Source organism: Sander lucioperca, chromosome 12 (assembly GCF_008315115.2).
Source record: "Sander lucioperca isolate FBNREF2018 chromosome 12, SLUC_FBN_1.2, whole genome shotgun sequence".
In the NCBI taxonomy this organism is placed as follows: domain Eukaryota; kingdom Metazoa; phylum Chordata; class Actinopteri; order Perciformes; family Percidae; genus Sander; species Sander lucioperca.
The window spans coordinates 7,553,802-7,574,592 of NC_050184.1; the positions used below are offsets into that span (position 1 = coordinate 7,553,802).

General features: G+C 38.8%; 1 protein-coding gene across 1 annotated transcript; it reads right to left on the reverse strand.

Annotated features, from left to right (window-relative positions):
• Positions 1-629: 629 nt before the first annotated feature.
• Positions 630-20,655, reverse strand: LOC116040971 (N-terminal EF-hand calcium-binding protein 1-like). Its single transcript, XM_031286718.2, has 12 exons — positions 20,335-20,655; positions 16,761-16,785; positions 11,863-11,971; positions 10,453-10,478; positions 10,027-10,124; positions 6,254-6,512; positions 5,957-6,036; positions 4,759-4,812; positions 4,413-4,525; positions 4,189-4,266; positions 3,988-4,079; positions 630-1,874 (listed from the first exon to the last, which is right to left on the reverse strand). The coding sequence occupies exons 1-12, from the start codon at positions 20,443-20,445 to the stop codon at positions 1,846-1,848; spliced, it is 1,074 nt and encodes a 357-aa protein (XP_031142578.1). The 5' UTR covers positions 20,446-20,655; the 3' UTR covers positions 630-1,845.
• Between the last annotated feature and the right edge of the window lie 136 nt (positions 20,656-20,791).

A 20,791-nucleotide genomic window follows, 5' to 3' on the forward strand; every position in this document is an offset into this window, starting at 1 on the left:
ATGAACTTCTACTTATATTGTACATAGATTTAGGAGGGTTTGAAGTATAACATTACACAATTTAAATTGCTTACTTTTGGTAGTTAATGCACTCTGGGATAAAGATGCTGTGAAGTCAAATATAACCTGATAGACTGTGAATGTGCAGCAGTGGACACTTTGGGCTTAAACCTTCTAGGTTAGAGCTGCTTTAGGTTGAACAAACTGGCTTTGAAGAGTGAAAACCAGCCAATTGTCCCAGATTCAACACAAGGTGGGCTTGAAATTGTTCCATTCTTCTTCTTTTTGTTGATGTTTCTCAAAGGTTCCAGCTGCTTATATCATGAGCTTATATTTACAAAGGATTTCAGTCTGCCAGTCTTATTTAGCACAGGAGAAGAACATAATTTCTAATATTTTTCCAGTTTCTTTGACAGCTGTTCATATAAATTACATATATACATGTACATATAAATTAAATAGTTAATACAATTTAGTATACAACATATAGAGGAGAAACCAACTAGAGACAGGTGAGGTATGCTCAATACAGTGGACCATTCATTTACTAATAAATATCTATGATCTTTATTAGATCACAATTCATAAACAGTGTACTCATCTTAAGCAAGAGGACAATTAATGCATCATTTAATTTCATCAACAAGTCATGAACTTTATTTCATGCCAGAAAACAAACATAGCATCCACATAACAACTGTATATTCTTCATAAAATAAATGATAAAACACTAAAAAAGGGTGAACACATTCGTTCCTCACATTATCGGATCAACCACAGCTCATTATACTATCATACTATACATTTACCAATGTTCTACAACAATATCTAACATCTTACAGCTTTCATTAACTAGCTGTACACAATCTCAGTTGACCTTCTGTCTAATTACATTACACCCAACAGTTTCTGCTTAATATCTGTACTCAAAATATAAACTTCTATGTGTGTGTGCACTGTACAGTTTACACTGCAAATGTATAACAAGGGCTTTGAGCTTAATTTCTAGAGTGATAGTACAGGCAAACTGCAGACTTATTTGTTTAATTGTTAGCATCCGCTAATTTCTCACTACACTTTAGTGCAGCTCTTGGCTTGTTATAACAGCAGTTAATTCTACATTTATAATAGACAATCTACAATAAACACCCATTCTTCACAATTAGGTCCAGGTTTTTTCTAAAGTGCAGGAGTGACACACTCGTGACGATACAAGTTTAGATGCGGACCATAATCGTTCATTACTATGTTTTATCTATTGGCTGTCTAACCCATCAGCAAAAAGACATTTGGTAGCAAAGCTTTGAAGGCGACAACAAAGTACAATACCACAGAGAGAACAAGGGGAAATGCAGGTTAACCCTACCACTTATTATGTTTTTGTCTGTACTGAAGAATGAGTGATGGATAGTGATGGATGGACAGATCATTGATGTGTTTCTATTTTTGTGGCATCAGTGACATTATATCTATTCTAAGATGTAGTTCTGATTGAAATAAACTACCAGTGATAAATAAGAAATCATGCAAATCTTTCTATTCTTTTTATTAAATCAGAAACAATAAATGTGCTTATAAATGTATGTTGGCACAAATCCTGATCACACAATAAAATATTGCATTGCCTTCAATTGTTTCTCTCCAAGGTTTTAATTTGTTGCACTCTTGACTGATTTATCTAAGCAGTCTTCTTTTTTATAACCTGAGAGCTATCGCTTTGCAAAAATCCTAGTCATGCCATAAGGAAAAAAATGGATATCAAAGAACAAAAAATATAAAACAATTACACAATCAGCTCTTCCTCCTGCTTTTATTGTGTTGAATAGCAGCAGCTGCTTTCCCCTGTCAGTTGTTGTTCATAATCCACCAAGAGGCTGTCAGATGAAACAATAATCAATCATCAATGTTTTATGCTCTTTGCTTGAACCAATCAAATGAGCAATGACAACAGTAAGAGAAGCTAAACATCAGCATGCATTTTTTTTCCTTAGGAAAGCAATGACCTTCTAAGATTACAATTCATTATCTAATACAGTATTTTTCACACATTAAACATGCATTAACTGATTTTTTTTTTTGTTGGCCACTTGGGGGCAACAGAAACAAGCTGTTGACACAACACTGACACACTATCACCTTTTAAGTTGATATGACAAACAGTTGCCTATTTACACATCCAGCAGATACAGAGCAACATTAGTATTAATGTATAGTCATGTTTTTGGACACCTGATGAATATGAGTCCAATATTCACTCTGCTTTTATCTCTGTTTTGGTCTCCACCAACTCGTGAGGAAAATATCTGGCTCTTCAGATGGTAAATGCTCCACTATATTAACTAAGTTGTTGCTAACTTTATCTGCTATTAAGTGGTGCATAGTGGGTTTATCAGAGCTTTTTAGCTGAAAACAGCTGCCTGGTGCATCTGGAAATTATGCCGATGAGAGTGGTGAGAGTGAACCAAAACATTAAAGTTACGGTACAGAAAACCAAAACAATGCACAGAGAGAAGCTAAAACGCTCTGTTAGAACTAAGGCCCTGTTTACACGATGACGCTCGCGGGTGAAAACGGAAAAATATTTTATCGGATGTGCCTTTCGTTTATACGGCGACGGCGTTTTTGGGGCTTAAAAACGCAAAAAAGTGAAACCACCCTCCAGAGTGGAAATCTTAAAAACGCTCCACTGTCGCGTTACCGTCTAAAGGGTAAAAACGCAAAAGTCTGAAGACAGCGGTGTGGAGAGAGAGATGAGAAAAAGGCGTCCAGGTAGTCTGTTGTTACGGAGTAGGCTACAGAAATTATAGGCTCCTGTTATCTAAACTATTTTCAATGTAATGGCTCAATATTTAAGTGATTGACAATGTGGAAAAGGTTGTTATAGTTTGATGACCATATGTAGGCTATTCATTTGAGCCAGAGTAGGCTACAACGTTGCGTATGAAGAGAAAGAGAGAGAGCGAGTGGCAGCGGCCAGCAGGCAGAGGAGGGTCTGCTTCAGCCTCCTCTGCCCGCTGCCTCTCTCTCTCAAGCAGCGGCTGAAGGGCTGCGAGGCTCAGGATATTGGTAGTGCTCCCATGGGTGCTGTGCTGTGGGTTATCACGGTCGACTGTGTCGGTCATCATCAGACAAACATGCAACTCCACCTCCTCGTCTTTTCCAGACAAGCTTTGTTGTTTTGGTTTCGCGCTACTAAGGAGAGAAGTAGAAGGAAGGTTCTACGTAGGCGCGCGGCCTTGGTGGTGTTGTGTGGCAGTGCCACCTAGCCGCCTGGCGTGCATACTACATCGAATTTCACACACTTTTGCGTTACCATATGCACGCAGATCTCCCCCCCCCAAACTCTCGTCTAAACGCGGAATAAAAAGTGAGAACGCAACGCCACTTTTGCGTTTTCTCTTCAGATCGTTTCCATCTAAACATAGCCTAAGGGAAACTGCAGAATTGGGTGATAATTATCTGGGTTCAATGACAACTCATTTCATATAGTCATATAATCTAATAATATGAAAATATTAATTATAGCAGCTTTAATATTAAAGCAACACTAGAGCACTTTTCCCGTTTCGGTCCCCCTACAGGATGGAAGCGGAATTGTCCATTACATTACATTATGCAAGTTTGCCAGATCGGGTAGCGGATCTGTAGTTCAAATGAGACATAATGAGACATTATGACAGCGGTAATGGACAATTCCCCTACCAACCTGTAGGGGGACCGAAGAGGGAAAAGTGCTCTAGTGTTGCTTTAAAGGCAATATTTACCTTTAAAGCACCTAAATGCTATTGTTTCCCACAAATTATTCACCCAAAAAAACTTAGATAATCCTTTCGTTCATTATGTGAGACATATGCATTCATACTTTTTTCCAAAAGGCCACGCTATTTTTAATTCTATTAAATGTAATTCTTTAAACTATCAACTAAATCAAACTGGATTCATGTGAGATTTAGTGCATGAAATAGCAGCCTTCATAATGGTTCCTACCTGGGAGGAGCATGGTGGAGACCATCTCCGGCTCTTCCAGTGAGTCGATAATGCAGCGCTGGAAGGTCTTACTGATGGGCGACTGCAGGTAGCTGAGAGGAGAAAGAGGGAGGAAAAGGATGAGACACATTTTGATTGAGCAGTGAAATTTTCAGAACATGTTTCCTAGTCTAATATGCCATGAAGCCCTTCTGATCCTACCTCATCCAGGAGAGACGATCCTGCCAAAACTCGTACATGATGAAGCATGATCTGTCTGGCAGGTTCTGGACTGAAACGCTAAAAATAAAAAGAGACAGGGAGAAAAAAGAGAGCAGTGGGGGTTACAGTGTCTCATATGTTTGGGAAAATGAAAGCAATTTGAAGAGGTTGTATTAAATCACAGAGAGGCGAACAAAGGCACTGAGGCAGACAAAGGGACATACTGCAGGTTGTTTAGCTGGCTGCTGGTGGTATCTGTGTAGATTTTAAGAGCTTGTTGAAACTGCTCCACATCCTTCTCCTTCACGGACATTTGTCTTTGGACCAGAAGTATGTTCTAGAGTGAAAAAACAAACATCACATCTTCAAATAACTTCAACAGATTAGGCTCATTTTGGATTTTAAGTGCATTTGCATTTGTGATTTCCAGCTATTCAAAAATAGAAGATAATGTATGAATCAAATAATTATAAAATATAACATATTTTTGCCTCAGTGAAAAGATATCTTGTATAATCTGAAAGAACTTTTCATACTTGTGTAGCTATATTCAGCACATGCTGGACTCACCGATTTATATGTCCCTGCCAATGTGTCCTCTTTAAGAGGTTCAAGATGTGGACTCTGAAAATGGGGGCATACATTTTTCAGTCAGTCATGAGCAGAACAAGAATTAGCAGCAGAACCTGCTTAACCGAATCCAGCAAAATAACGACCTCTAGTTACAAAGCATTGGCTTTCAAAAGGAAGAGATCGCCATATTCATTTTAACCCTCCAACAGCTTCACTGCAGTCCTGAGAACTGTGGTTACACTATATTCTTGTCTGCTTGACCAAGATAAGAAAAAATAATTATTCATGTGTTAGCAGGCAAGCTCATTATCCTTGCAGCGCTGGCATCTAACCTTGGAACATACCTCATCTATAATTAATATATAATCATCCAAAAATGAATATGCAAAATTAAAAATGAAATAAATACTACAGGAGCCACCATGTAGCTATTTGTGCTCTTCTTTAGACTTACAGGCAACATATTGGTGGCATTTTGTACATTACACGTAAATTGAAAACATCTGTAAACATCTGTTATCTCAGCACATAAATAACAGGGTTGCAACAATGCATCAATATCTGTATATCTGTGTGAAACACAGCATGCATTTACCTTTACCTGTTGGCTGTGATTTTTTAATCTTTATAAAGTAAACATTTTTGTGTAAACTGCATCAGTATAGGGCTGATGTGCTTAACTTTATTCAAAATTCAGAGATGAGTTTCCACCGGCTATAATATAATACTATCTACTAAAGGAATAGATTGTATTATATCATAACATTTTGGGAAATACACTAACCCCTGTTTTCCACCGGGCGTGTCTGCGCTCCTTTTCGGAGGCATCGCAGCCCACGTGAGCAATCACGGCCATTCAAGTAAATGCCTGATATTCCACCACCTGCGTCACGGCACGTCCCAGAAGCGTGCGTGAAGCGTGCGTGAAGCGTGCGTGAAGCGGCTCTTCGCTCCGCTAAAGAGTCTACCTGTTATAGACTAAAGAGTCTATAAGTAAATATATTTTCACGCGAGCGTATATGTCTCCTCTACAACACCATGGACGAGGAGAGAATCATCTTGGAGGTGGAAAAAAATAATGGACACCACAGATCCTTTTTTATAAGGATGCCAGAAAAGAGAAGGCATGGAGATTAATTGCAGGAGTGCTTGGATTATAGAGGAGTAGAAGCACAAAAACAGATTTTATACAAACCTCACATTCCAGTTTGTCTATGAGCTGCTCCAGTTGGTTGATCTGGGAGCCCCAGTGGTTGTCTGGCTCCACGCTGACCCCTAAACCCCAGAAATAACATCAGCACAATAGAGGAAGTCTGAACAATTACTTAATATCAAAGTGATGCACTTTGTGTTTTGGATGACCTACTGTGAGTATCTCCCTCACGAGCTAGATCACTACAATATGCCCTTTTAAATTTCCAGTATTTTGCCTATCTTTTGCCCTCATCAGATTTACCTACAGTATCTGAATCGCAGTGTTCCTGAAACGTACCTGTGGTGAGCATGCCAGAGTAGGGGTCAGTAGGGGAGAGACACATGTTCTTCTGGATGCGTCGGCCGGTGCGTTTGGCCACCCTCTGGATAGGCAGGTCTTCAGGCTTCTTCAGTATCCTCCTCCCAGAACAGCCCTGGTCATGAACTGCCTCCATAGCGCAGTCCAGTGATGACTGAAGGGACTGCAGCTGGGTGGAAGTCTCCCTCAGCAGAAAGCGTGTCACAAACTGATCCAGCACTGATGAACCCTGATACTCCTGAATGGATGTGTAAGGGTAAAAATTAAGAATCTGCAATAATGTGGGAAAAAGAAATCATCACTCATTACTTATGGACTTGTCTGCCTGTTTATCTTCAGCTCTGGTGAATATATGAACTGTAAAGAAAGAAGCTGCAAGTCCAGACGCCAACTGATTCTTGATTCATGTTATGCTCAGCTTTTTGAGCATGAAAATAGCTGATTCTCAGATAATCGCCTAATACCCTGAAAACCTTGGATTTTGAGTTTTTGTGGTTTGTCAAGATTATGTTCTCACTCCCCTTTTAAAAAAGGAATAAGATCTTCATTCACCAGTTATCTAATTGCAGTTATTTGGTCAGAGGAACCAAGTTAAAATCGCATTATTCCCAACTGCTAAAAACAAAAAGGGAGTAAACACAGACACATGGCGAAGAAGCATCACTGTGTAGATTAACCTTAATTACAGTAATGAATGCAAGGTAATAATGGTCTAGTCCATGAACTGGAAAGTGATATTATTATAATGTATGGATGTCTAGTGCCAGTTTGCGGAGGACTTCCTGAAAACTTTAAGTTTCAGTGCAGTGGCTACTGTTTTTGTTTTTTTGCCAGCTCAGATTTTGTGGTCACCATCAACAGCACCCTGGGGTGCAACAAAATAGAGCTCTGAAAAAATGACAAGAAGACATTTGAAAAACGACCACCGAGCTTGATCCTTGTTACTACGTGCTCCGTTTCCTCGGCAGCAGAGGCGCTGTACTACATGAGTAATGAACCACAGTTATTTTTTCAATTTCTCCTCCCTTTGTTTCGAGGCAGAAGATCTGCGACAACACAGCAGATGTTTTCTTGTTTTCTCGGGGGCACAACAACAACACAGAGGACACATAATCTGTAGAGTTCATAATTTTGCTCTTTGTTTGTCCAGGCATTTTGGAAGCATTTTGAGTCTTGAAGGCCCTTGAGCACTTCTATAGGTTCAGTTTTATCTACGGTTTAGCAATGAAAATTTAATATGGCTGATTTCAGGATAGCTATAAAGGTAGCTGCTCTTCAGGGCAAAGAAAGCTTTCTGACTGACTAATAGCAACATGAAATATGCATGAGCTGTAGGAAGGCATGGGTGATATAGAGAAAGGGAAAGTACATGAGAAAGAGAAAAAAAGACAATGTCGGAGAAGATGGATGCGCAGAAAAACAAGATAAAATAGTGAAAGACAAGTGTGTGACTGAGTGAATAATAGACTCAGATTTGAAAAAAAATTAAAGAGAAGGAGATTAGAGCAGTTGAAAAAAGGCCCTGTGTTTGTGGTGCAGTTCTGTGGAGGACATCTGACATTAGATCAGTTGGACAGCTGGGGGGGTTGTCAGCCTTAGTTACTGTCATTTACGCTCCACTATCACCCTATATTCCCTCCCTTCATCAGTGACACTCACTTCCTGCACTGCAGTCAACATTATAATAAGTCTGTAGCCACACTCAAGCATCTATCCATGCACATGATTCTCTTCCCTTGCCAAATATAAATAAATATTCACCAGTTGGCCTAACATGGAGGGTTAGCTGAGATCGATAAAGAGTGAGCTGAGCTATTGATTATGTCTTAGCGTAAGATCTCTGATGATGATCCTGACAGTGTGTGCCTAAAACAACATGATTATAGCCCTGCACTTTAATACCCTCTACATGATGATGGAATATACAGTATGCTGTTCTGCTCGACCAGGCTTCATAACAGGATTTCATAACGCTCTAATTAGCATTTTTCGCAATTCAAGGCTGGTGATTTGATGAGATACTGGCTCGTTATCTGTGAAAGAACAGATGTGTAACAGTTTCAGTCGTTTGAACTGAAAAGAATTGATCTTCATTTCAGCTCCAAAGCCATACATTTACAATTAGGACAGAATATATGATTAATGAAACCAGAGGTATGAAAATATGTTATGATACTGGTTACTGGATACTGGTTTGAAATAAAAGCCCAAAAATACTCAATTTAATGTCAAATGGACAATGTATTGCAATCAGTGTTATCATGTAATGATGAAAGACACACAAGAGTTAACTCTTAAATGTAAAGTTTTACTGCTTTTCCCTGTTTTACATCTAGCTGATTATATTTGGGTTTCTAATAACCCTTTTGCACAATGTCAGTCCAACACTTTGGTCCATACTGAAACAACTATTTGATGGATTGTCATGAAACTTTGTACAGATATTCATGGTTCCCAGACAATAAATCAAACTGACTTTTTGATCCCCTGACCTTTCCTCTAGCACCACTGTGAAGTTTACATTTGTGGTATTGAGTAAAATGTCGTGACAACAATTGGAATTAAATTTGGTTCATATATTCATGACCATAGACTGTAAAAATAATGGACGAAGCTTCCGGGCCCGAAAACTGAAGCCAATGCGGAAGTACTTTAAAGCTGCATTCTATGGGGCGCCTGGTTAGCTCACCTGGTTGAGCATGCGGCCCATGTACAGAGGCTCAGTCCTTGTTGCAGCGGCCGCAGGGTCGGTTCCAACCTCTGGCCCTTTGCTGCATGTCATCCCCCTCTCTCTCCCACTTTCCTGACTTAAGCTGTCTTATCAATAAAGGCAATAAAACCACACAAAAAAAATAAAAAATGCTCCTTTTCATTCTTATTTTCAGCAGCGGGTGACCACTGGTTGCAAAAATAAGTCAATTCCTATAGAAGTTAATGGGAAAATGACCCTACTTCTCTACCTCAATCAACATTTTCATAATGAGTTTATGGCCTTGATCGCTACTTTCAAGTCTCCTTCAATACAGCAGGATGTTCATTTAGTAAAAATTGACAATAAAGCAGAGGATGCTTTAGGGGCGTGGCTACACGCCAATCTGTCAACCATGATAGAGTCTTAGCAATGCTAACCATAGCACTGTGTACATTAAAATACATCCACTATTTTTACAGTCAGAGTTCATGACTCTCAGGATGAACTGTAACAACTTCAGTGACCCTCAGACCTTTCCTGGAACATCATCATCAGGTCAAATTTTTTATTTATACTTAAATAATCCTTTGCTTTATAGCTGCAAAACTGATAATAATGTTTATAGACTACACATACACACATAACATATTAAGAAGAAAAATAACCAACAGATTATTAAATAATGAATGTTGCATCTCTATGACCGCCACAGCAATCAGTATATCTACAATACCTGCACCATATTGTGAAATAAGCCTACATTTATTGTAGTTCAACCATTTCCAAAAGAGCTCAAAATTGTGTTCACATAAATTGCTTTTCTTCCTCCTTACTGTCTCATGTTTGAAAATGTATTGTTAGTAAGAAGAAGCAGAGCGGAGTCATGCTGGGCAAAAAAACTGCTTGAAAATCTGAATGATTGGAGGCATGCATGATGGATGCTTACAAATGTTCTGAAGGCTTTTGAAATGGATAATAGTCCACTTACGCCGCACTACATTTAAATGTCTTGTCATGCAAAATTCAACACAGTGCAGAGGTGAAAACCACCATCACCCACCTCTTTAGTTTTATCCATGGCCTTCAAAATGGCCACATTCAGCTTCTCCAGAGCAGACAACACATTGACGTATTCCCCCAGATGTGGAGTGAAGTACTCTAGAGGAGAAGATTTGTTGAGCATACTTTGTATAAATGTTGTTCTCTTACAAGAAGGAAATAATTCAATGTGAAATTGATGGCATTCATTTGAATTAAAGTACATTGGCCACTGTCATAATTAGCCTATATCTTAATTTCTGAGTCACTGACTGGGGCATACTTGTGTTTAAGTCATCATCCGGCAGCTTTAGCCAATAGCACTGGCTAAAATAATGAAGCCTTGGGCTTTTGTGATACATAAAAGTGATCTTATGCGCTGTATATAGGTTTGAGATTGATTTCATTAGCAAATTTGTCATTAAAATAATGAATAACACATAATCACCTGAGAGTTTGTCTATGTCCAGGTTGCTGTGAGGCAATGGGAAGACAAAAAAAGAGACATGTTAATTAAAGAGATGTCATTGGGAAGCCGGAAGTATTTTTGTCAAGTCTTTTTGTCAGACTTTGGTGATCCTCTGACTTTTTAATTGTATTTCACAGATAATAACATTGGATATTTTAATGATATAATGAATGCTGAACTTGAAATGTCCCCAATTTTATTTTATACTCCATTTTTTATTTGAGAAATCTGGCCACCTTACGTAGACTATTGTTTTCTTGTAGTGTTGGACCTTTCCATTTGAAAAAAGGAGGCAGCAATTTTCACTACTGGGGCATGTTCAATCTCAAAACGATGTGCAGCGTTTTGCTACAGTTTGGGTTGAACATGTTTACTCGAAATGGTGTGAAACAATGTGCAACGAGCTTTGAGGTATGTTTTCTTTCGTTTGGTGGGTGTGTCAGAGGTGTTACTCAATCAGCAGCGACGTGTATGTAAACTTGTGGTATTAAAAAGACAGGTTTTGCGCACACAACAGGGTGTTCAACGCTCCATAGTTTCAGATTTAAAAAAAAACAACCTTGCAACGTTTTGTCGGGGCTGAACATGCCCCTAACCTCTGAGGCGCTGTGAGACAAGTCAATAATCACAGTAGCACTGTTGCCTTGCAAATAAACCTAGAAACATTTGCACATAAAGTACAAGTAAAGTATAGTATAATGTACTGTATTTATAGTCATTATAATGTACTTTAATGTATAGTGATTGACTTGATTTTACTAGACATCGACATAGTAAGGCGAAATGTCTTGGAGATCACATTTGTGTTGTTTCAGTCAGTATTGTATGATCTTATAGTTTCAATAATTTAGAAAGACAATATTTAAATGAATGCCCAGCTAGGGTGTTTAATTATTTGTTATGTATTGCAAGCTTTCTGTCTAAAGTTGACAGTACACAAAACAGGTGTTAGCTAAAGCTGTAACACAAGAGAGATCATTCTTAACTGTGATTGGTTGGTACTTCAGTGATGCCAACAGCAAAGGAATGATTTCTCACATTTCATTAGCATTGTGCCCACAGACACAGCAAAGAACGTCCTCTTGGGTATTTCTTTTGCTACAGCACCACACATTTTTCATTCCAATAAATGTTTTTCAAGTTGAATGTTAGCCAGTGGCGCAGGCAAATGTTTTGCATCTTTTACAATTTTGTTTGTGCTCATCAGTGTGCAAACAGAGCGCTGCAAACTCTTGAGGCTTTCACGCCAGAATTAAGGCTCTCTATGGAATATTTACATCATCTTCACTGAAGTGAGGTGTTGACATCTCACTGCCAGGCAGCAGGAGAGCAGAAGGGGCTACAGATGGCAGCAGAGTTGGAAGACTTCTATAAGGAAGATAGGCTTACTCTGTGTGTTGCCTGTCAATAGAGCAATACAGCTCCTGCATCTGGTCGTCAGTGAGGACACCGTCAGTGAAGTATGACTGGAACTCCTCCAAGGACAGCTTCCCATCGTCTGAAAGGAGACAAACCCATGAAAAGGATACCTCAGTGAAGCCTGAAAGGTTTTACCGCCTTAATGAAGAGTTTTTCCGTTATTCGTTATAATGTTACAAGGCTCACTTTTACTACTAGCGATAACCTCAGAGGTGCTGCTGCAAGTGGAATTATTTCACATCAATCAGCATAATCCTAAAATCTGTCTTTATTTAGCTTTAAGACCTTGGTCAAGGACAAAACTACACTTAGAAGTCTTTCACATAAAGCTGTATTAAACTTTGGCAGTACGTTCCTTTTATGCAACTCCATTACTGCAGCAAATGAATATTTGTTAGAGATGTTAAACAGCTGAAAATCACATTTCTGCTCTTAGGAGTAGTAATAACTTAATTGAGCGGCGCATTTTCTTTTCAAACGACACCACATCGCTGTTTTATTTCCTCACAGCTGAAAACTGCCCAACTGCCATATAATTTACCCACTGTTTCGATTTCTGCTACAATTCATTTCTCCTTTTACAATTTTGTAACAATCCCATTAACACAGTTTGCACATAAACCAATCTTATAGCAGCATGGGTTAGTGAACACAAAGAAAGGTATATGTCGAAGATAAACAGTGTCTGGGCCTGTGTGCTGCAGGGCCTGCAGAAGGATTGAGGGCTAGTTTGAGTAGCCAGAGCAGAGCTTACTAGCAGACTAACTTCAGATGTTAATGAGATCTTGCCACCATCTGCCCAGCTTCGCTGCACTGAAACCTTTTGAGACCCGCCTCTAAGATCTCTGCCAGGCTCAGACTGATAGGCCTGAGCCAACAGTAAATCATATCATCTGTTATGTTTGTGAGAACTATTTTGACTTGTTGCCAGCTCACACAGTGGATGGCTCTGGACACGATGCAGCAAAGGCTTGTTAGCAAAATGACAAATTTCCAGAAGAAATTTGCTGTTGTATTTTGTGTTTGCTACATACAGTAACATTAAAGTGTTTTACATTGTTTTGTTGTTAATCATTACATACTGATCATACCCTTAAAATGGAAATCGTACTGAACATTTGTTGTGGTCTGGCTACATTAAACCTCAGATGAAAGATGAAGCTATTCAAATTATAATCAATTATAAATAAAATCTTCTCTCCACATGATGTAGGAGTAAACACAATCTGTTGCACCTCTGACTCATTCTCCAGCCTTCTCCATCAGAGCTGCTAAGGTGTAGATTCACACCCTGTTAGACACCCAAATACAAGTTACAGTGAGGCTCAGATGGCACGTTATGCAAGTGTTTGCGGTTTCTCAGAGCAGAGCAGCAGAGCAGCAGAGCGATTGAGCTTCTAGACAGTCTTTGTCTCACAAGCTAAAGGACCGTAATCTGGGCAGCATGTGTTTTGCCTGGGAGATTTATAATTTGTTTTCAAATGTCATCATTAAGCAGAATGTGCAGAAGTAGGCTTTGAAGGTGCTTAATGACAACTAGTGTTGAAGCGTTTAGTAAATAACCGATTAGTGAGACTCTCAACTGAAAATCATACAGCATTGTAGGTTGTTTGGTCAAACACTTCAAAATGACTTATGTTTCTGTTTTTTTGGCATAGGGTATAATTATTATTGTCTCATGAAGTGGAGAGATGGTTTTACAGCTTTTTAGTTACCTAAACTTAACCAAACCTTAACCATAACGTAATTTTGATACTCTGTTAACCATTTTTGTCATTTATCAAGCAAAGATGGCAAAAACATGTTGCTTCCCCATTCTTAAATGTGAGGATTTGCTGCCTTTTTCTGTTTTATATCAATTTAAAAATTCAGTTATAACAAAATAATTATTGGTTGTAGATATAATGTACCTGTGTTGGGGACATTTGTATTTACCATACATCCGTATAAAAATGCTAGTGTAAGAGCAGACTACACATGTGTAACAACATGCACTAATCATTATTTATTGGAACAGTGCAATCAATGTACAACACAACTGTCCTCTCAATGTTGAATTTATTTCATGTCTTATGCAGACTTTTCTTTTAACGATATTTTACAATGTGATATATCGATAACATTTAAAATCTTTTGTAGTTCTGTGTGAGGAAAAGAGCTGGTTACTGTCATCAACATTCAGCTCATAAGACAGTGAGATTCAATTTAAGAATATACAGATTTTGCAGCAACTGATCCTGAGGCTTCGTGACATCTGTCAATACAACACCTCTGCAGGGGGAAGGATGACAGAAATGAGGCAGTTTACTAGCTTTAATTGTCACATTTCACACTAAATAAAAGTGCAGCTCTACCTGCAACCTCAATGAAAATCCCTCCCTGTACTAAAGCTTGTATCTTTTCAGGAACGCTTTTCCTTGAGGGAATCCTAAAGCTTAAAGGGCTAAAAACTGCAGCAGCGCCAATAATTCATAAAGCACAACAGAGCATTTCAGAGGAATATGAGAGATAACAATAGACTGAAGTGCATAGACAATACATAGCCTCTCCTTACAGAGAAACATGGTGAACCATGTTTAGAATTTCAAAGGTATTTTTATGATTGCGCAGTATGTTAAGTTTAAAAAATGAAAGCACTTTCTCTTTGTAAATGTTGTCCAAATTCCAGGTGTCAAACCTGTTCATGGAGTCAATTTGTTGCTAAAATATTCAAATGTCAGCCGGATATCTGCTTCTAGCAAACTATTGATAATGTTACTCTCTTCCATCCAGAACTGCAGCCCTTCTGTACATCACTGCATCCTTTGAGGATGCTGCAGTAATCCTCTCTGCTACTGCACTGAATACAACATGAATTAAATAGCTGCAAGGAAGTGAGGCAGAAACCTAAGTGATTCTTATTATCTGAGTGTCAAGACAGAAAAAGCTAAACTATGCAATGCCCAACTAGTGCTGTATGGGAAACCAATCAGTGGCTTTGACAAATCATTTTTCAGCCCACTGCTTGTTATAACGATTCAGCCCAGATCATGACACTTTGGTCTGTTTGTTATGAAAGTCTCCTGAAGGCAAATGTGTGACTTATCACTCTTAACATTAGTCATAACTCTGCCATTAGAGTTTGATTATTCATTAAGACTCAAACATAATTGCTTACATATCAGTGTTTTCACTCATGTTATTGTTTTTTCCTGATGACAAATCAGAGTTGCACCGAAAAATTGGATTCTAATATTGTTCAAATCCGCTGTGTACATCTCTGAGCTCAGTGCGCATTAATATAATCTATTAGAAACGAATCTTAGCACAAGGCTGGTGAGTGAAAGTTTTAAGTCGAGTCTACTTCATGTTCTTGTTTTCATACGATTGTTTTATTGCTTTAAAAAATGTAATTCCTCATTCCAACAGTGTGAAGGAATCAGAGTGCAGCCAGCCTTCATTATGTGGTAAATCCGCAGTGCTCGAGGCGTATCATGGCAGCCCACTCAGTCTTGATTGGTAGGAGGCCCTTTCCTCGCTGGTGCACGACTCAGTGAGTTCGTGAAGACGAGAACCAAGCAGAGCTGGGCTGCCAATTGAAGATAACTAACACAAACACACAATAGAGTTTTCTTCTCTCGCTTTGTCTTCCTTCTTTCTACAATGACTGAAAAATAAAAGCTTTGTTTGAGTGCTGGAGGGCGGCGGATGGAGAGAAAGAACACGAGGAGCAGACTCAAGGCTTCACAGAAATGCATGTAATAGGAATACCTTCCTTACTGAAATGGAGTCATCAAATATTTATTTCTAATAAAATGTCACACCTATGTTGTGTTTTCGGCCACTGTGTTCTACTAATTCACAAAGTGAGAAATAAAAATCCACCCACCCTTTCCTTCTATCTTCTACAGTTTCTTCACAGCAGACGCAAAGAAAAAGGACCTTTTAAGGGCTCTTTCATAATTCACAAACTGTTTTTGTTTTTTTCGTATCTGAATATCTCCACATGAGCTGTGAGGCACCCCAGACCCCTGCTCATGGCACATGTTGCATCAGTAATCCTGCTCTTATGTAACACACTCACTGTCCTCCTGAGGGAGCTGATCAGACTTCGTCGATACTCTGCATGCATTATTCTGTTACCCCTTTTGCGTTGTACATTCCCTTGAATTTAGATGCAGTACATTAATAAAAAATTAAGAGCAAAACCTGTTCTTGTTTGTCAGCACTGTTTTTAATGCAGAGCTGAATGTTCTGTTTTCCCAGGAGGTATTTGGGCGGGGGTTAGGGCTAACCCTTTGAAGTAAAGAGCTGATTTAAATGTTACACTGTATTACACCAATCAAATGTAATATTGACATATTTGCAGAGGGAATATATCAAAATCACATTAGGTGCAAGTCTCCAGTGAATTTCTACCATCTGGAGTTAAAAAAAATGTATTTTCTAATGAAGTCACATTTACTGTAAAGCAAGTTTACTTATACTACAGGTTTAAGTATACATATGTTGCAGTCTCACTGAGGATATATTATTGGATATTACTGAGATAAGCACTGCATGGCGAGCAGCTGCATCAAAGGAGTTCATCCTGTCAAATCCAATCGCATCCCAAAACCAAAAAGATGCAGCTGCACCTGACCTTGGTTATTTATATCCTTTCTACTTGGATCACTCAAGGATGGCAATAAAACCGAAAGATCCACCAGAGTCACATGAATCCCCCCCCAGAGACAAAACAGGCCTCTGTCTGAACAGAGCCATCACAGTTGTGCCTTCTCTCTCACTGGTGTGTCTAATTTGTGTTTGCAACAACTCCTTCAAAAAGATTTTTAATTGAGTTTTAATTAGCCGTGTAATCTGATTAGCTGCATATTTTTCTTACTCACCATTTTTGTCTGCCCGGCGGAATATCTGCAATAACAGGAGAAGATCATGTTAAAGTCTCTTTAGGTTTGGGTATAGGCAAACAACAGACAGTGGAACAAATTAAAAACATTCGTCAACGAAATGGGAAGTTTTGAGCAATTAAGAAGAAGAACAGTTCAGTGAGGTAATCCGTTGGTATAAGAACTGTTTTCTTTATGCACAGGAGGAACATTTTAGAGAACTTGTAATTTTCACATTTCAATAACAAAAGAAACATGAGACATCTCAGGAAATGAAACACTGACATGTACTGTATGTGCACCCATGAGGAGCTTTAGAATAATAGCTTTTATATTTGTTTCTTTTTCTCTCCGGGCTTTGAGAATGGCCATGCTGCTTTAAGATGTTTCCCTGCTGTGAACACGGTTATAAAATCATCACTGATATCTTCAACCTGATCTCCGTGTAACACAGACAATGTGAGAAGTCAAAATCCCTTGACGGAGTGTGAGATGTTTTGTGTTATATCAGACTGGCACCTCTATTATTTTAGAGTGTTTTTTTTCTCTTCGATCACCCTGTGATCCAGTGGCTGGTTGATTAACTGCATCATCAGAGTGGAGCGGTGCACTCGCATCCTGCTGTCAAAAGCTTTAGAGCACATCGGAGTGTGAAGGCCTTTTTTAAAACAACATCCCTCCCCAATCAAGACACATCTACGGAGCCTAACAGAAATCTATACGAGAAAGAATGACACTGAATATGTGTACAGAATTAAGATTGACCTGAATATCTCAGGAACCTGGAAAACATTTAGCTTATGCAAGTGTACATTTAACATTTTCGCTGACCATTTTTGAAGACATGCTGTACTGTTTTAGGCATTCCCTATGATTCCAGGCAACCATTGGTTTCCATTCATCCCTGTATGCTCTTAAATCACTCAGCAGACTCTGATTATGTTGTACTGTATAATCAATGAGAGTGAACAATCAAGTCGGTCAAAAACCCAGAAAGCCCTGAAAAAACGAAAAGCAGTAAAAGGTTGTCATATAAGTCAAAAATAGAATTGAATAAATCAATAAACATTACAGTTAGTACTATTAGTACACTGAAAAAAATACCAGCTAAGGGAAAAGTATAAAGCTATAAAGTATTATCTATTGATGCATTTGGTTATATTTTTTTAAATTCATCTGATAATCTTGTTTTTTTTTTGTTTTTTTTTTTGTAAATAATTGATGTAAATTTGAAATTTATTTGGGGTATGAGGGAGGGAGTTTACATTCACAATTGGTAAGCGGGTAGATTTCACAATCACTGAATTGCGTACACACGGGGTGGGATTAAATAAATGTATACTTCTTCCCACTCTATTTCAGATATGTAAACAGATCGTTATTATTATTAAAGGTGCAGTAGGTAAGACTTATAAAACTAACTTTCTGTCATATTTGCTGAAACTGACCCTATGTTCGAGTAGAACTACATGAAGCAGGTCATTTAAAAAAAAATTCGGCTCCTCTGGCACCACCTACAGCCTGTAGTGCGATTTTCAAAAGATCCACAGCTCCCTGTTCAGATGCACCAATCAGGGCCAAGGGGGAAGTGTCTAACTGCGTATCAATTACTGCTCATGCACACACATTCATTCTCCCTTGTGGAGGGAGGGGCTTAAGAGACCGTTTTGGGCTTTAGCGGAAAGTGGGGAGGGACTGAGAAGTTGTCAATGTTCACATTTTTTGGCTAAGTCCTGGATCTTCGCAATCCTACCTACGGCACCTTTCATTTATTGTCTTGTTATTTGTTGTTATTGATTTGTTTTGTTTCTTGTCTGCTGTTCTTTACATATTCAAAATAAAATCAATCAATCTTGTAATGCCTTCTGGCTATTTTATTGTACGCTTCTGTTTCTGTCAATGTGAAGTAAGCTACAGGAAAGCTTCTCAAGCAATTATTCATGTTGACTGTTAGTTGTGATCTGAACTATTTGTAGTGAATGCACTAAACCATGCAAAACAACTGGTATGGCACTTTAACATCTCTGGACTGACTAGCTGACATGATGACTTCTGGATGCAGATGATGGCATTAAAACCTGGAGGCGGCACCATCACTGTCAAATCTTCCCAAACCGGGAAAAGTGCTGATGCAAGAAGACAACAGGGTGCTGCTCCATAAAATCTGGGAAACAAATTGAGAGCAATAAATATTGTCTCTGGAGAAACCTGAGATTTACTGGCCTTTTATCCTCCTTTGTGTTAAGAGGGAGGATGGTGGAGTCGATGAAGCCCATCCCACAGAGGCAAAGATCATCTAAAAGCAGTAGGCTATTAGCCCCATTGATGCTGCTCGGTTAAATTAGAAAAACAACACAAGAAGCCTCCTCAAGTCTAAGAGAATTGTAATGAGTCTGTGTAGAGGGAGACAAGCCCACATTTTCTGTAAAAGCTTGCAGATATGAGTGTGAGCATCAGCATGATTTAGTTGTTAGGAAGACAGAGGAATAAAAAGAGAAAATAATCAGTGCAGGTTAATGACAGTAAAGTTAGATAAGTTGTCTTCCAGTGATCACACTTATAATGTCTGCAGCTGTTAGAGAATACATTACCATCCATTAGCTACTGTAATAGGTTCAGAGAAGATGCGTTGGGCTGGAGAGAATGGATGCTAACTGCATTTAAACCAAATGCGTACTTGCTGCAGTCTAATGTTCCTCTCGCTGGACAATAATTTGCCTCGAGGAAACTGGAGAATGTTATTAACAGCCAGCTGTCAGGAAGTCTAAGGCTGGGAAATGATGCTGCTAATACACTGACTTGTATTTGTGTCCTCAGTAAACTTGAGGCAAATAGCCATAAAGGCTCCATACATAAAGCCATGTGTTTTTTAAATATACTGAAATACTGTATGTACTGCATTAGTATTGCAGTATTCTATATGTTTTCATACTGTAGCAAAAAAAAAACAACAACCAGGCAGCTGAGTTAGAGAACATGTCTGTGCATGTAATTCCAATCCTCTGTAAACTCCAAGGGCAAGCAAAACCCTGATTAATAAATTCAAAATTTAACACCTTTCTATTTTTATTTTTCTGTTTGGAGCTGTGTGAAGCTCATTAAGAATTCATGTTATGTTTAATATAGACCCTGTTTCATCTAGGGTACAACCAATGTCATGAGCCTTATTATTATATGAAAAATAATGTAAAAATAAAATAAATGTAAAACAGCCTAATTAAAACAGCTACATTACAATGTTTTGCAATTCAAATAAATTAAAAAATGTGTAGGCTATGCCAGATGACTGTGTTGTGGCATCTCTTTTGTCATTCACGCACTAAAGGGCATACACTCACCTTTCTTACATAATAGGGCTGCTGCACATCAAGCACGATGTGAATGACTACCTCAATATAACCCATTCATAAAGAGCAGAATGGAGGACGGTGTATTACTCATATTGCGCCCTTGTAAAGGTGGACGTAAGCAAAACATGTCTAAATATGGATACAAACAATCATGCTTAAAATTAACCAAACAAAAATATGTTTTAATAAGAAATTCATCACACCAAAAAACAGTGTTTACTTACATCATGAAAATGAGAGATGCCTTGATTTTGGTTGTGGTCAAGCTGTTTCCTCAAGTGTTCGTGCTTTGCAGACTGAAGACACATTGTGATCATCTCTGTACAGGCCAGCATCTTGCCGCTTTCGATGCGATTTCTTTTTTAAATGAAAGATTGTTGTTCTGTCCTTGTGTTTTTGGGGAGGGCTTGTCCTTGTCAAAGGTGGATGGTAGGAGGATAATGTTGGTCCTGTGTTGCAGTCAGGATGAGATGGACCAGCCTGATGCCCACTGCCTGCTGCATGTACGTCGACAGCAGCAGAGCAAACTCCGCCTCTACACGGCCAGCAGCAGCGATTCATAAAATGCACCATCTGCTGGTGGGAGCACACACACACTGTCAGATATACTGTTAATTACAGGTAGGGAGTTTAACAGAGAACAGCTGAACAAAGAAGCTCGAGCTGCCAGGCAGTATGTAT

Bases quoted from the DNA above. Each gene is read 5' to 3' on its own strand.
- LOC116040971 (XM_031286718.2), bottom strand. From the start codon at position 20,445: ATGCTGGCCTGTACAGAGATGATCACAATGTGTCTTCAGTCTGCAAAG. The intron at 10,125-10,452 runs GTGATTATGTGT...CTTCTCCTCTAG, and splicing joins GGACATAGACAAACTCTCAG to AGTACTTCACTCCACATCTG. The intron at 6,037-6,253 runs GTACGTTTCAGG...TCTGGGGTTTAG, and splicing joins CTCTGGCATGCTCACCACAG to GGGTCAGCGTGGAGCCAGAC.